General features: G+C 34.9%; 1 protein-coding gene across 1 annotated transcript; it reads left to right on the top strand.

The window, feature by feature from the left end:
* The first annotated feature begins 804 nt into the window (after positions 1-804).
* On the top strand, positions 805-16,152 carry tpp1 (tripeptidyl peptidase I). Its single transcript, XM_056476602.1, has 13 exons — positions 805-901; positions 1,233-1,304; positions 2,826-2,965; positions 3,043-3,193; positions 4,628-4,749; positions 5,403-5,581; positions 6,122-6,320; positions 7,008-7,196; positions 7,356-7,428; positions 7,514-7,634; positions 11,482-11,640; positions 14,047-14,172; positions 15,314-16,152. The coding sequence occupies exons 1-13, from the start codon at positions 822-824 to the stop codon at positions 15,449-15,451; spliced, it is 1,749 nt and encodes a 582-aa protein (XP_056332577.1). The 5' UTR covers positions 805-821; the 3' UTR covers positions 15,452-16,152.
* Positions 16,153-16,826: the final 674 nt, after the last annotated feature.

The raw sequence follows: 16,826 nt of genomic DNA, 5'->3' as shown, positions 1-16,826 counted from the left end.
AATTTATTCAACTCAAAATCCAAATTTGTACATGTTGATTAATACGCAATTACTGGATATCTCAAAAAGAATATATGTGAATATACACTGGAGCAGCCATGGATCATTATCATACTCCTTAATTTCTATTTCTGAACTCATTATTTTATTAACTATTTAATTATGAATTAAATTATAAATCCATTAAAATGTATATTTATTTGTTTGTTTTATAATAATAATAATAATAATATAATTTTTATTAATTAGGTTCATTCTAAATATTTTTAAACCTTTTTTGGAACATTAATAATTAACCCCCTCCATTTAAACCCCCTAAAAAGAGTATTGTTCTTTTATCAGCTTCCAACAACTCACTATATATAAAGTGGACCTCAATTATGTCATTTTTGTTTGGTTTTGCAGTGTCAGAAGCTTATTAACAGGTCATTTACCCCACAGTTGATCTCTATGGGCATTTTCAGTACACTTGCCCAAACGTCATTAACTTAAATTAATTCTTTAATCTGCTCTTTTAAAAAGTTATTTTAGATAACAAGTAACCAATCTGATTGTCTATATCTGAATTGTTTAGAATAATAGAAACAAAAACCACATGGCAAACTATTTTGGCAGAAACTGTTTACCATGGTTTGGCTAGATGACCTAAGTATAATTTTGCATAAAAAGCACCCAAAACCTGCCTATTTAAAAAATATTTATAACATCGGACAAGTTACACATAACATCGGTTCTGTTTTTCATGTTTTCGTTTGCATTTATCCGCACATGCACTTCCTCAATCAAAACAAAAGATCAGCTGATGATCACGTGACGCTCACATGATCAGCACATTTGGACCGATTCGGACACACGAACTGGTGTTGTGTTTGTCAAGGTGCATGAACACGAAAACAATGTGGTGAGTTACTTTTTTATTTGCTTAGTGTTATCTTCCGGCAGGCTTAGTTTAATGATTGTAGAGACTGTTTGACACTGCGGTTCACACCGCGAGGTCAGATGGTCAGGACAGAGAGAGAGAGAGAGAGAGTTCGACTAGAAACGAGTTCACATGTGAGCTGCTAGTTTGCGTTCTAGCATGTTAATCGTTTAGATTGGATATCTGATATAGGAAAAGAGACTAAATCAGTTAAGTAACTTTCTTGATGTCCTCGTCCGTTGACCTTTTTTAAATAATTCATTTTTATTTTTTTTAAGAGGACTCTTAAAGTGGCCGTGTTGTATTTTTATAGGTTTGCTGTTTTTGTGCTGAGCTTCATTTGGGTCGTCAATGGAGAGCTGCTCGAGGCTGACCAAGATGCTGTGTAAGTTCAAACTAGACATGTGACGATATTCAAGAATGCGGTAGCTACATTGTGATCTTGGGAACATGCATGATATTGTTATTCATAGTACTTTAAAATCCAGTGAATATTTTATTATTCATGTTTATGTACAAGCACATATTTATGTACAAACATATTTATGTACAGGACATTTTAAGAAAATTCATGTTGTTGTATTCATACTTTACAAAAACTCAAAGTGCTTGAAAACTTAATGTACTTATGTGAGTTTACCCAACAATTTTATTTCTCTTAATATTTACTCACCCTCATGTTGTTTCAATCTCCTGAGACCTTCATTTATATTCAGAATACAAATTAAGATATTTTAGATTAAACCAAGAAATTTAAAGTCCAGAAAAGGAACCAAAAACACAAAAGTAGCACTGCATCTGAATTCAGTGGTTCAACTGACATCGTATTAAACTCCAAGAACAATTTTATGTGCCAGAAAAAGACTATAAAACAACTTGAGAGAGATTAGGGTTCTCATTTCAAATGGACAATACTAATACTAAAACAACGCTTGCATGTTGTGCTGCTGACTCTAATGGTAATACGTATACTACCCATAGTATATATACACCCTGATGGCATGATGAGGGAGAGAAGAAATAGACAATATACCGATATTTGCGTTTTTTTTTTCTCATGAACATTTGTTCTTGGTTCTTCATATGATTACAGTTGAACAACTGAAGTCATGTGGAATGTTTTTACAATGTTTTTGACTCCTCATCTGAACATGTCTGGACCATTGCTGTTTGTGTATAATGTAAGAGTGGTCTAAAATATTTACATTTTTTGATGATGAAATGAACGAATGGGATTGGAACAACTTTTTTTTTTTTTTTTTTTTTTGCAGTGACTCACTAAACTGATAATGAATTAATAGTAAAACATTTATTTATCATAGGTGATAGTTTAGTTACTTGTTGAAATCTTTCTGAGCGTTTATTTAATCAAGCTAATAGGTTCAGCTGCTGTTTTTTTAAAACTAACATTAACTAACTTATGTGAAATGAAAAATTCTCTCATTTATTCTTCCTTTAAAAAAAATAAGATAAAGATATTCTTAATTTTGGAAAAAAGTCATTGACATCCATAGTAGCAACAACAATAAATACGATGGAAATCAATTGATGTTTTTCCCCCCAATGTTCTTCAGTGTGTGTGTGTGTGTATGTGTGTGTGTATATATATATATATATTAGTTTTGTGTTCAGTGGAAGAAAGGAACTCAAGCTGATTTGAAACAAGCGAAGGATGAGAGAATTAAAATATTTTGGGTGAAATATCCCTTTAATTACAATAAAGTAATTCACTAAAATGTTGAATTGTATATTAAACTAATCATATTTTGCAGCTTAAATCAATATTGTAATAATATTTATAATAACATGCCTTGTCCAAACTATAAAATACATAGGTCTTTTTATGTGCAATTTTCACATTCTCTACTTTTGAAACAGAACTTAACTATGTTCCCTGTTGTTTTAGTGTACCTGGGGACTGGACACTTCTTGGACGGGTTGGACCATTGGAGGAAGTGGAACTTACATTTGCGCTGAAGCAGCAGAATGTGAGCAAGATGGAAGAGTTACTCAAACTAGTATCGGATCCAGATTCACATGAATATGGTATTGAGGCTCTCATTTCCTGCAATTGAAACGCTAGAGCCAAGAAATCAGTTTTTATTTCCTCTTGTATTTTTTAGGGAAGTATCTGAGTTTGGAAGAAGTCGCTGCTCTTGCGAGGCCTTCCCAGCTGACCGAAAAGGTGGTGGAGAATTGGCTTCGGAGTCATGGAGTCATGAACTGTCACACAATTATAACACGGGACTTCCTTCAGTGTGTCATGACTGTGCAGTAAGAACTATTTTTGTGAATTCTACACGATCCATAGCAAAAATATCACTTCACTGCAGATGAAGAAGGTTAAAAATAATAGTTTTCAGCAGACTTTCCAAGCTGATCATTGTATTACCAAATGCTAAATTGGGTTTGTGTTTTCTAAAAGGTCATGTTTAGATATGCAAATGAGGTCATGAGAGCTTCATTAAATATGCTCTAATTCGCATACCTTTCTAACAATCATTGGATAAAGTCAGGTTTATAACTCTTGTTTTTATTTTGACATATTGGAGTGGGGTTTAACACATGGGGTTTAAAACGATAAACTCATTTTATTTATCATAATTCAGAAAAAAATAAAAATAAATGCATGTCAACATCTATGTATGATCAGTAAAAAATGTTGGAATAGACATGTATAGATAGGATTAAAACTGTGAGTTTGGTGTATGTAAGAGCTATCGAAGTGGTGGTTTTTATGATGAGGTGCAGGATAAAAAAAAAACTTGTTTTAAGAAAAAAAACCTTTAGAAAATGTGTTGTAATTAAAATTTACAGACACAAATTGATGAAGTGTGACAAAAAATGTATATGTGCATTTTGGATGTTGCTTTACATCAGACTGAAACACTCAATGTAAAACTGACAGGTCCTTTTATCAGTAGTGTTTCAAATAGTTTCGATAAATATTGCGATTGTTAGCAGTGATATTAGAATTGTTAGACAGTCTATACCAGATGTCGAATCGGACATTCTAGGTTGACACATTCATATTTATTAAATAACAAAGGATTACCTAAATCAGGCATGTCCAAACTCGGTCCTGGAGGGCCGGTGTCCTGCAAAGTTTAGTTCCAACCCCAATCAGACACACCTGGGCTAGCTAATCAAGCTCTTACTAGGCTTTCTAGAAACATCCTTGCAGGTGTGTTGAGGCAAGTTGGAGCTAAAATCTGCAGGACACCGGCCCTCCAGGATCGAGTTTGGACACCCCTGACCTAAATGTAATAACTGCCAGACTGCTCTTACCATCAAACATATTTTGTTGGAATGTAGAAGTTTAAATTCCATTAGACAAAATTTTTATAAGGAGAGCACTTTGATGGACATTTTTAAAAAGGTTCCACCAGAAAGAGTTTTACATTTTTTTTTTTTTAATCAAAAATAGAACTGAAAAACCATATTTAACTTTGAAAATTTTTTTTTGTAAATTTTATCTATTTATATTTTATATATTTGTCTAAGTAATTTATTTATTTATTTTATATAATACGAATTTGTTTTTATCATGTAATAGTTTAATGTATATCCATTTGGCCACGAAATAGCCATAAGTTGCTGATGTGGCAATAAATAAATAAATAAATATTAGAATTGTTTTTCTCTTTCTTAAATGTATTTACTTTTTGGGTTTCTCATTTCTGTCTTTTATTTTATTTTATTTTTTAGGGTGGCTGAAGCTTTACTCCCTGGCAGTAAATTTCACCGCTTCTGTAAAAATACACAAACTCTGTTGAGGTCGACATCTCAGTATTCAGTTCATGAAGATGTGCATCAGCATCTAGACTTTGGTGAGCAGCTGACATCATTAGTTCCTCTCTGCAGTTCTGCATAAAACATGCTGAACAAACTCTGAGCTTCAGGTGTAGGTGTAGGTTTGACAGAACCAAACAAATCACATTCAGCAGTCTCACAGTTTTTTTTTTTTTAAACTTTGCTTGATTTAGCATTTATGCATCTGAAGACATGACGTGCACTGCAAGTGGCCAAAGGAGCTCAGTTTGATTCACTTCTCTATAAAAGTTTGAGATCTCTTTATTTTCTACTGCACTTAATGATTGAAAAGGATATCATCTAGCTTAATCAATGCAACTCAATCAGCTCAATTCCATTTATAAAAAAACAACAACATTAAAATGACTAAAACTAGAATTTAAACTGGAAAACAACAACAAAATGTTACAAAGATGTTACAAAAACAACAAAATTACTATACATGAAAATAATAAAACTCCAAATATCATAAATCATATAGACAAGTAATTAATTAAACATTGATCATTTGCGTTATCAGTATCACATTTTTATTTCCTGACTTTTTTAATATAACATTTATTTTCATAATTTATTTTTATAATTCCAAATATCTGTTATAAGCTGGTCCTTATGAAAAGTCCTTGTTTAAGTGCCTTATTTTATGATTTGTATATTTTTTATTGTTTAGTTGGAGGAGTTCACCGTTTTCCACAAAAAGGCAAGGTTGTGAGTAGAGGCTGGGAAGGAGCGCGTCAAGCCATATTAGGCTATCATTTGGGTGTCACTCCTGCGGTCATCAGGAACCGCTACAATCTTACGGCAAAAGATGTGGGCACTGCCACCAACAACAGCCAGGCGGTGGCTCAGGTACACCTCTCATATTTACATCCATACTTGCTTTTTTTTTTTTTTTTCTCGATCACACACAATTAAATTTTCAATTTCATTTTTAAACTTGATCAGTTTTTGTCTGTAGGTATTAAATGTTTTTTATAGAGGGGATTTGTTCATACATATATAATCAAGCAAATTAATTATAGCATTTTATTTTACTGAAATTATTATTTAAATAGTTATTTTATGTCACTCTTAGCAGTTTGTTTTAGAATTATGGAGTGAAAAAGTGAGATTACTAAAATCCCCAAAGTAAAATCTTTTTTGAAAACAAAAAAAGAAACGAGAATTTTTAATCTAGCTTCCATTTTTATCTAAGAATTGTATGCAAATGTGCATGTTTAATTGAACAGTGCCTCATTTGAATATAAGCAATATTTTAGTTTTCAATACTTGGTGTAATCAACTGGGTAAATATGGTAAAGATTTGTTTTTATACTCTATTCGTTTTCAGTGTAATTTTCTTTTTGGTTGTCGAATATCTTCTCTAACTTGACCTTGTACACGAGTTAGTTTTTGGAGCAGTACTACCACCCTGCTGACCTGGCTGAGTTCATGAGTCTGTTTGCTGGTGGATTCACACACATGTCTGCTGTGGAGCGGGTCGTGGGCACTCAGGGAGGAGGGAAAGCTGGTATTGAGGCCAGTCTGGATGTGGAGTACATCATGAGCAGTGGAGCAAACATCTCTACATGGGTCTTCACTAATCCAGGTATGAGATCCACAGTGGTATTATTTGAATATTGAAGTATTTTTAATGAACAACTTGAATATTTATTTATTATGTTATATTGTTTTTGTTTGTTTTTTTTAATTTGATTCATATTTTTGTATTTATAGTTTTGTTTTTAAAATGTTTATATAATTTCATTTTTTTATTAACTTGTCAAAGTTTTTTTTTGTTGACGTATCTTTTTTTTTGTTTAAATGTTTTAATAATTACAATTGTATATTCAAATTATTGTTAAAAAATAAATAAATGTAATTTATGTAAACTTTTTGTATCATTTGGTTTTTGTTTTTGATTATGTAGCATTAATTATATTTTTTATAATTTGATTTTTTAAATCAATTTTTTTGAAAGTGTTTGGTTTTTTTGTTTGTTGTTTTGTCCGCTTTTTCATCTCTAGTTTATAGTTTTATAATTAAAACAGTTTAATTTTTTGATAGTTCTAATTATATTAATTTTTATTTTAGATTTGATTTAATTTCAGTTTTAGTAAATGTTTGCAATTTTAGTTTTTTTATTAGTTTTTTAGTAATATTGTTGCATTTAAGGATCATTTCTGCTGGTTATTGCAACTTCAGTCTTTGTCTGACTTGTGCATCAGTCTGGTCTGTTTCTGAACAGATTCTTCTACTTCGTGCATTGTAAAAATCTCTGTGCTATGCGTTGCAGGTCGTCATGAGTCTCAGGAGCCATTTCTCCAGTGGATGCTGCTGATCAGTAACATGTCTGCGGTGCCGTGGGTTCACACCATCAGCTATGGAGACGATGAAGACAGCCTGTCTGAAGCCTACATGAACCGCATCAACATTGAGTTCATGAAGGCTGGCCTCAGAGGGATATCCATGCTATTTGCTTCCGGTAAGATAACAAAAGTCATCTTGAAGGTGCAACTTTTTTTTTTTTTTTTTTTTTTTTTTTTTTTTTTTTAATGTTTGTTTATAATTTGAAATCTAAAAAGAAAAAAAATCACAAATTTTAGTTCTCATACACTGGATGTTTGTGTATATATCAATGCAGGTGACAGTGGAGCAGGCTGTAGACACTTGACTAAAGAAAGAAATACCTTCAGACCAAGTTTTCCTGCTTCCAGGTGGATTTTGCCTTCTTAATAATCTGTATAGTACTGATGAACCATTGATCTGTGAATTGATCTTTTGAATCTTTTCCAACTCTAGTCCCTATGTGACTACTGTGGGTGGGACTTCTTTTCAAAATCCCTTCAAACTCAGCTATGAGGTCACAGATTACATCAGCGGAGGTGGCTTCAGTAATGTGTTTCCAATGCCGAATTATCAGGTAAAGCACAATCGGCCTGTTTTCTTTGCTATGCTTATCTTGCTGCAAAAAAATCAGTCGGTCTACAGTGTGTTCATTGGGTTTTATAGGAGTGACAAAAAATATATATTTCACGAACAATTCTTTTAGTCATAATACTAGTGTTTAAAGGGATAGTTCAGCCAAGAATGAAAACTGTCATGTACTCACCCTTTCTAAACCTGTTTGACTTTCTTTCTCCATTTGAACACAAAATAAGATATTTTGAAGAAAACCTTAACCATTGACTTTCACAGTATTTGTTTTTCTATTGCAATTTACTATTGATGTAAGTTGTCACGGGTTTTTAGCTTTTTTTTTTTTTTTTTTTTTTTTTTTCAAAGTATGTTCATTTGTATTCAACAGAATAAAGACACTCATTAGAATTTGGAACCAATTGAGTGTGAGTGAACAATGAGTAAATGTTCATTTTTAGAGTGAACGATCCCTTTAAAAATGTCTTCTAGTGTGCATCTTTCATGTGTGCCTGAAAATTACAGAGCATTGTAAGCATTGTGTTGCCAGATATTGCTAAAAAAAGCTCATAATGAATCAAAATAAAGCCAATTGCTTTATACTGAAAACAAGCAAATGTTTTGCAGCCCCACTCTTCCTGCTTTATTGACATAAATGTAAGTGCTTTAAGTTGTTTAGTTTGCGCTATACTGTCTTTGATTAACCATTGTCTATACAGCATGGAAAATAAGTATTGAACATGTCATGTTTTTTCCTTGGAAAATTATTTCTAAAGGACCTGGATTTGAACAATATTTTGTTTAAAAAAAAATACAAACATAAAAAAAATGAAAGAATAGTATGTGTAAAAACAATGAACGGTCACAAAGAGAAAGTACTGAACTACTGAAACGCGTTTAATATTTTATATAAAAGGCTTTTTTGGTGATTGCTGCTTAAAGATGCCTCTCATATAATTGCTCAGGTTTTCACAGAATTCAACAGTGTAAAAAATCTTGATGGTTCTGTAGACCTCATCTATCAAACCTGAACTTAAATGTGTGTTTTATATTGAGTCAGGTAATTGGCTGGGCCATTATACGGCTTGAATTTCTTTCTCTGAAAGTATTTGAGAGTTTCCTTTACTGTGTTTTGGATCATTGTCTTGCTGAAATGTCCACCCTGGTTTCATCTTTATCATGCTGAGAATCAGAGATGTATAAAGTACTAGAGACTCAGACTTAAGTAAAAGTACATGTGCTCTATCAAAAAAAGTAACTTGAGTAGAAGTTGAAGTGCTCTAAGCACCATACTTAAGTGGAAATACTAAAGTATTCAACATTTTTTGTACTTTATTAAATTTTGAAATAAATTACTTGCAATACTTAAGTACTGAAAGTAAAAGTACAAGTATTGTGTAATGTAGTTATTAAAGAAAGCAGTCAAAAGACATACTGTTTTGTTCATTTTAAATATCTTTTTTGGGGCACGTGATCAAGCAGAACGAAAAGAAACATGGCTTACGATACTGTTTTTCTCTCGCGCTTGAAGCACAGATCTGACAGATTATAACAGCTTTACCACACAACTTTCAAAGTTGTGTGTCACAAAAACACTTCGTAATCCACTCAAAACGCTGAAACCCCACTGAAACCCATTTTCGGATCGCAAATGGCAAAAAAAGTCCTAAACAGTCTACCAGAAGATGCTGGTCACTATGGTGTCCTCCATGCAGTAGCCAAGAAAAAGGTCTATAATTGTAACGAGTGGGTGTGAATCTACACTGGTCTCGCGGTTTGGTTTGGTTGCGACTATCATGCCTTCGGTTCAATTCGATATCTCTGTGCATTGACGATGCTTTCCATACATAATTAGATTTTTTCTTCACAACACAAGAATTTTTTTTTATTAATCTATAAATCTATTTATATATTATTTGTAACACAATTGTGTTCTTTAATTCAGCAGTAAGATATGAACTGTACCCTTAATTTCACCTGCTCAAAGAAAGCACTCTGAATGCATCAAACAACTCCAAACAATGATCAAATAACAATGATTGGTTATTGTCTTCACCTGCTCAACAGAAAGGGCTGCAATCGGCTTTAGAAGGGAAAGCGCTGTTCACCGATGAGTGACGCGGGAAGAACAGCCGCGGTTAAAGTCTGTATGTGCATAATACGCGGTTATCACAGGTAATCCATAATAGACACAGTGGAGAAAACTTGCACCTCAGCCACTATCGCTTTAACAGCCAAGAGAAGAGGAAGTTACCTCACAAACACGCCAACGGGTCAAATGTCCAAAGTGAGGGAGAGGGAGGTAAAGATGGAGTTTTACAGCATTTCTCCGTAGTAGTGAAATAGCGGCTCGTGTGTTGTGCCGCCTTCAGTGTAGTAAGAGCGTTATTTACTCGCCCTCGCCTCCTTCGCCATAGTATTCTACGGCGACATCGCGCATAGAAGATAAATGACATCAGCAAGTAATAACCAGTTATCTATTACTGAACCGATATCAATCATTTTGACACCCCTAGTAACGAGTAACGATGCAGCACAGAAATCTATCGGAGTAAAAGTATTAAACTCATCGAAAATATGTACTGAAGTTAAAGTGGAAGTAGGAGAAAAAAACAATACTTCAGTAGAGTACAGATACAGTCTTTTAGTACTTAAGTACAGTAGTGAAGTAGTTCTACTTCGTTACTATACATCTCTGCTGATAATGTAGATGTTGGACTTAAGCAGCTAATATTCCTTTACAATGACGAATGGCAGAGGGTTGCTGAAGAAATACTGAGAGTTTTCAGCTGCTGTCTGAGCTTTCACTGCCTTTCTACATCTCTCTTTCTTCATGTGTTCAACTTTTTCCCTGCATCATTTCATTTTACATTCGTTACCAACATTTGGGAAAAATTTCACGTCTACAGCACCTTTAGAAATCTGTTTTCTGAGAAAAATGGTGACGTGTTCACAACTTATTTTGTTTTGCTGTATTGCATTTAGGAACACATTTTTCTTATTTTATATATTTATGTTAGTCTATTATGCCAAAACCTTGTAAGCTGCTAAACAGTCTATTGTTGTTTCAAAACAATGACAATAAAGATCTATTCTATCTAAACCCAATTGAGGCCAAAAAGGCTTTTAATTGAAGGACATAGCCAGGAGAGGTCTCTAAAAGGCAGCCCCGGTATCATAAATAAACAAAACGCAGTGTGTCTGCCAAACACGAAGAGTCCTCGAGTCAAAAATAATGGATGCTAAATTCTAAAGATGCCAGAATGTTGCTGTGGTCACTATGATGTTAATTACAGTTTTGAGAGTGAGTTGTGGTAAGGTGACTGGGGGGAAAAGTGTCAAATAACACTTTTGTGATTTGATTGTCAGTATGCGCAATTTGACCATGCTAAGATTTAAGCTTTTAATTAGTTTTTTAGTATGCATAGAGACCCGTTTTTGTCTTGGAGGTAGCATTTTTTAAACTAAGCAATATAACATCTGATGTTTCAAGATGTATCGGCTTTTTTTTTTTTTTTTTTTTTTTTTTTTATTATATACCTGATGAATAAACATGATGTATGTATATCACAACACAGCACAGTAGTGCATCACATATGCAAATATGGTCTTAAATGTAACACATTTTATTAGCTGTTGTATTAGCTGAAACATTTACTGGGCCTAACTGTCCATGGTTGCATGTTTACAAATGATTTGCATAATGCAGCAAAAGTATGAGTATTATAGCATTATGTCATTTTAAACCACTTTTCCACATGCAATGAATTATAATTTCAGTGAGGGGGTTTAACTATTGGCTTGTTGTGAAGACTACAAATCAAGACGTGTGTGTGTGTGTTTGTTTTCTGTAGGTTGATGCTGTTAGAGCGTATCTGAAGAGTGTTCAGTCTCTTCCTCCTCAGACGTATTTCAACACCACTGGAAGAGCTTATCCAGACCTAGCTGCACTTTCTGACAACTACTGGGTCGTCTCCAACCGTGTGCCCATACCATGGGTTTCTGGAACTTCGGTTAGTAGATAATATCAAGAGAAAAATTTTGCAAGTGCACTTACAAGATCATGTACAATATATGTACACATTGTCATATTTGGGATGTAGTACAATTATTTACTGTAGATGCAATGCAAAATTGCAATTAAATGTTTAGGGTTTTGACTTGAAGATCAGAGAGATATTTAAGTCATAATTTCTTTTATTCAACAAGCTAGCATTCATTTAATCTAAAGTCACAGTAAATACATTTATAATTTTTCAAATGCTTTGAATAATTAGTTGTTGTTGTTTTTTTTAAACTGCCAAATTTATCACAGTTTTCAACAATGTCACATGATGCTGCTTAATATTTTGAAGAATCGGGTGTAGAGTTGGGTATCCTTTGAGGTTATTTTGATACCAGTGCTAAATTAATACTTTTTAAATGGTACCGGTGCCTGAACTGATAATTTTGAGCCAAAAAGTATGGTGGACGACTCTGGCAAAATCTTTTATTTGACAAAAAAAATTAATTGAACAATATAGTTAGTTTAAAATTCATATTTTATATATTTGAATAAATTATTTGACATAATCTGAATAAGACAAAAATATGATTAAGGAGTTTACATGAGTTGCTTTTTGAATGTTTCTTTTATGGTCAAAATTTACATGTTATAGCACATAAATTGATTAACATCATTGCGTCACCACGCTATCCACATTTCCTCCAGAGTTTCATGTCATTTTGGGTTTATTTTTTCGACTTTAACTGCAGTTGGGCATGTTTCACTTACATCAGCAACGCATTGTTCATGCTCCATGACAAACTGAGGTATTTGATGTGAGTATTAAAGGTGCTGTATGTAAGTTTTTGACTCTTCTAAAGAAAAAAATACCATAACATGTTAGCGCTTGCATTTTGGATCCAGGAGTGCAATACCTAGTTCAACCACTGGGTGTCGAACTTACATACTGCACCTTTAATGGCTAGTTTCTACTGACTGGTACAGTAAGGTACGGTTCGGTTTGGTACGGGTCACCTTTATCAGGCTTGCGTTTCCACTAACAAGGGTACCCTTTTGGTGGGCGTGGTGTATGAATGGTGTATCATATTAGTCCGGGAGCACTAGCAAGAAAGCGAAACCGCTCGCGCCTCAGACTGCCTCATAAAAAACTACGGGGCACAGGGTAAATCTGCTCTTCTACTTGGCTTTGTGGCTGTTCATCCAGACGACGACAAGATTTGTTTGAGCCCACATCGACCATGGTTCGTTATTATATGCATTTATAATTCCGCTGTAATCTCTCGGCTGTGTATTTCAAACATGGCGGGTTTTTTTTGTTTTCATTCTGGCTTGTTGCGCAAGCGAATGACGTATCTCTGTAAACCAATAGCGTTCAGCTGAGCATGTGGCTCCGCCTTTTGGTACCCTTTCTTGTGTTTGGTACCCTTTCGAAAGGGTGCCGAAAAAGTGGTACGGTACAGTACGGTTCGGTATGCTTTTTTTTTTTTTTTTTTTTTTTTTTTTTTTTTTTTTTTCCCAATAATTTTTTTAGGAGTTTTTCACCTTTTATTAAGACAGAACAGTAGAGAATTCAGACAGGAAAGCATTGGGGGCAGAGAGAGGGGAAAGATCGGCAAAGGACCTCGAGCCGGGAATCGAACTCGGGTCGCCGTGAGCACGTTGGTGCTATATGTCAGTGCACAGTACCACTAGGCTACTGACGATGACTCGGTATGCTTTTTGACAGTGGAAACGGCCATAAAAGCGTACCAAACCGAACCGTACCACTCAGTGGAAACGGGACATAAGTAAAGACTGGTGGAAGTGTGTTGTTTTAAAGGAATTTGATACCGCACACCGAATGGAACGATAAAACATCCACATTTTGTGACGCAGGTATCTGTGGTCCCTTAAGGTAATCAAAAATCGCTGTTTACATGGTAGACTCTTAATCTGAGTATTGTTTTAATAATATTAAAATCCGAGTATTGGTGTCCATGTAAACGTATACAGTGAAAGTGCCAGATGATGTCGTAAGCCAATGCATTTCTCTGCCTTTTAAGTTGTGTGTATAGCAATCACATGAGTAGGATTTGGGAAAATAAACTTATTGAAACCGGTATCTATGTAACCGGTATCCACCGTAACGAATCAGCCTATGAATTCCAGTGCCACTGGTGCTGCGACAATGTAAGAAGCATCAGGGTACATCAACGGCACACACAGGTACGCGTTGTCACACCATCTCTAAACATTAAATTCTAAAAACTGAAAAGACTTTATCCAAAATGACAACAAAAAAGATACCCATCATCACTAGTATTAAACAGGCGTGTACAAAGAGCTGAATCAATTTAAATACAAAATTCAGTTCAATACAGTACCCATTAAAGTATGATATTTTGATTTCTTCTCTTTTTTTTTTTTTTCAAAGGCATCAACTCCAGTAGTAGGTGGTATTCTGTCCCTCATAAATGACCAGCGCTTCCTTAAGGGCCTTCCCTCCTTAGGATTCATCAACCCTCGCCTTTACAAACTGCAAGGCAAAGGTCTTTATGATGTAAGTGTTTGCAGATTCTTTTGACAGTTTAATCTCTAAGTTTTTGACACATTTGAAAGTATTTATCCAACTATGCATTATTTAGTGTCAATAAGAGCGTATTTATTAATATAAATTACATGTATAAATTACAGGAAACAACTGGCTGTCAATGTGTTACATTTCTTATATATATTTGCAAATGACATGGGTTATCATAAATATTGGCACAAGCGAGTCCCGCTGTGTTGAGCGTGACATACTGTGAAAATGTTAACGGTTTGTATGCGTGCAGTACTAGCTTTGGTTTCCCTTTGTGGAATGGCCATACAGATGCTGTCTGTTCATACACCTGCGGATATGGAAAGATACATTCGCTCATGCAGACCTGGAACACATACGTCTTTTTGGTCTAGACAGGACCAGACGCAGCTGATTTAGGACAATAACACAGTCGGTTGTTGTTTCTGCTCATTCTTTTATGTCAGTTTGGTGTGTCCCAATCAATATCAAAGAGATAGACAAGTGTATTTTAGTTTGATGATCAAGTATCTGAGGCACAAGTAAAGGCACTGTCGTCTTCTTTTTAAAAGGAGTAGCAGCTCATTTGCTTTTAATGAGATACATGGACACACAAACTATCTTTTTTAGACCCAAAAATGTGTGGTTTACTTGGGGCTAAACTAACAAACAGACATGAGTGGTCCTCAGAATTTGGTATGGGGTCCACTTTAAAGTATACCGTTGTTCCACACACAAAATGACGTTTGCTGTTTGTTCAAATTTAAAATTATCTGCTACATTATTCTTGACTATTTTTTTTTTTGGGGACAACTTATGTTTTTACAAATGTAAGTAGATTGAACGTAAAACAATTGAGTTAACTTAATTCCATCATGTTGTCTCAACACGCATCAATTATCTGGAACCGAGCACTTTTACAGTATAGGGGACTGTTTGGCATTTCATGATCTAGTAGAGCCCCTTGTGGCAAAGCTAAGTAATGCACCGCACAGACATGTCTGACCGCAGCAATGTGTGAAATTGAGCCTGACTAACTAGAAGCTTAAGCGTGACCGTTTAAACATTTAGTTCCGCTGCTTCAGTAACCATATCTTCTAAGCGAATTGTTGATTTAAGTGTTTTCTCCTCTTGCTCTTAGGTAACGGTGGGATGTCATCTCAGTTGTCTGGATGATAAAGTTGAGGGGAAGGGTTTCTGTGCCTCCCCTTCCTGGGATCCAGTTACGGGATGGGGAACGCCTAATTATCCAGTTTTCCTCGCCTCTCTTATGGATTGAGGCGTTGCTGCTTTCGAGTCTGAGAAACACGCTGATATTCCTTTGCTTAAGCATCTAAATAATATCATCAATTCATAGCTGTCGATCAATTATCGTTTACTTCAGTTCTATCAGGTGAGGCTTACTTGTACCAGAAACTATGATCAAATATTAAACAGGCCTCTTATTTTTAAACAAGAAAAAAAACAGACATTCAGGCAAATATCAATGGTTTTATCTGTTTTGTTGACCAATGATCCGAAGTGCAATATTCTGTAAAAGCTCATTTAACTTCAACGTTTCTTCCAAAATGCAATTCACAGTCAAACTTTTGAATGTTTTAAGGTTTAGATGATGCATGTTACATTATAAAACCAGCCTAATTATTGAACATACTAGAGCTGCATAAACCAAGGGCCTGTTTTTGACTTTTTAAAAATAAGGATTTCACAGACTTTGATATCCTCAGGGAATTAAAATTGTATGGATTTGTTTGTTGTGGGGTTGGTGGTAAGATTGAGTGTTTTTCTACTAGACATCTAGTGCACTGAAATGTTGTTGGAGCAACTGGTCAGACTTGTTTTTCTGAAAGATGTATTGCCTCCAGAATTCCCTCTGCAATGTACATGAATAGTCTGAAGATTTAAAAAAAAAAAAAAAAAAAGATTTGTTTGCTGGAACGAAAAAATAAATGCAAATTAAAGTTTTTATTTTGAAATAAATGTAACCTTTGCGTGGGTCATGTTTCGAGTAGATTATAGTAATATAAAGAAATATTTTCTGTTTAACAACTAATTAAACCATAATGGGAAGTGAAAAAACAGACAGATGCTAGAGACCATAGTCTACTTGTTAGAGCAACCAACTCTCATGGGGAAAGTCGCTGACTGGATCCCAACTCGGAGTGGTTTGAGTAGTGTAGGACCTGTGGGGTTATATTGACGCCGTGACCCAGATGGGAGTGAGGTTTAGGGGTGTGAGTGTAACAAAGGCCAGCTAATGAAGTGCTGTGCAGGTAAACCTCACTCCTCTGTCCTCAAAAGGTGCTATAGCAACAGACACTAGAGGCCATGGTCTTTACCAAGGAGGCTAGAGCAGCTGACTCCCATGGAGAAAGTCACTAGTTTAATCCCAGTGGGGTTATATTGGTGCCGTGACCCAGATGGGGAGTGAGTGTAACAGAGGCCAGTTAGTGAAGTGCTGTGCTGGTAAACCTCCCTTCTCTGACCTCTAAAAGTGCTCTAGCGACAGACGCTAGAGGCCTTGGTCTCCTTGATAGAGCAACCAACTCCCATGTGGAAAGCTGCTGGTTCGATCTCAGTTTGGGTAGTGTAGGACAGGTGGGGGTTATATTGGTGCCATGACCCAGTTGGGAGTTAGTGAAGTGCTGTGCAGG

The sequence above is a fragment of the Danio aesculapii genome, chromosome 17 (genome assembly GCF_903798145.1).
Source record: "Danio aesculapii chromosome 17, fDanAes4.1, whole genome shotgun sequence".
Taxonomy (NCBI): Eukaryota; Metazoa; Chordata; class Actinopteri; order Cypriniformes; family Danionidae; genus Danio; species Danio aesculapii.
The sequence above is the reverse complement of the archived record's forward strand: the minus strand, read 5'-3'. Positions and strand labels throughout refer to the sequence as shown.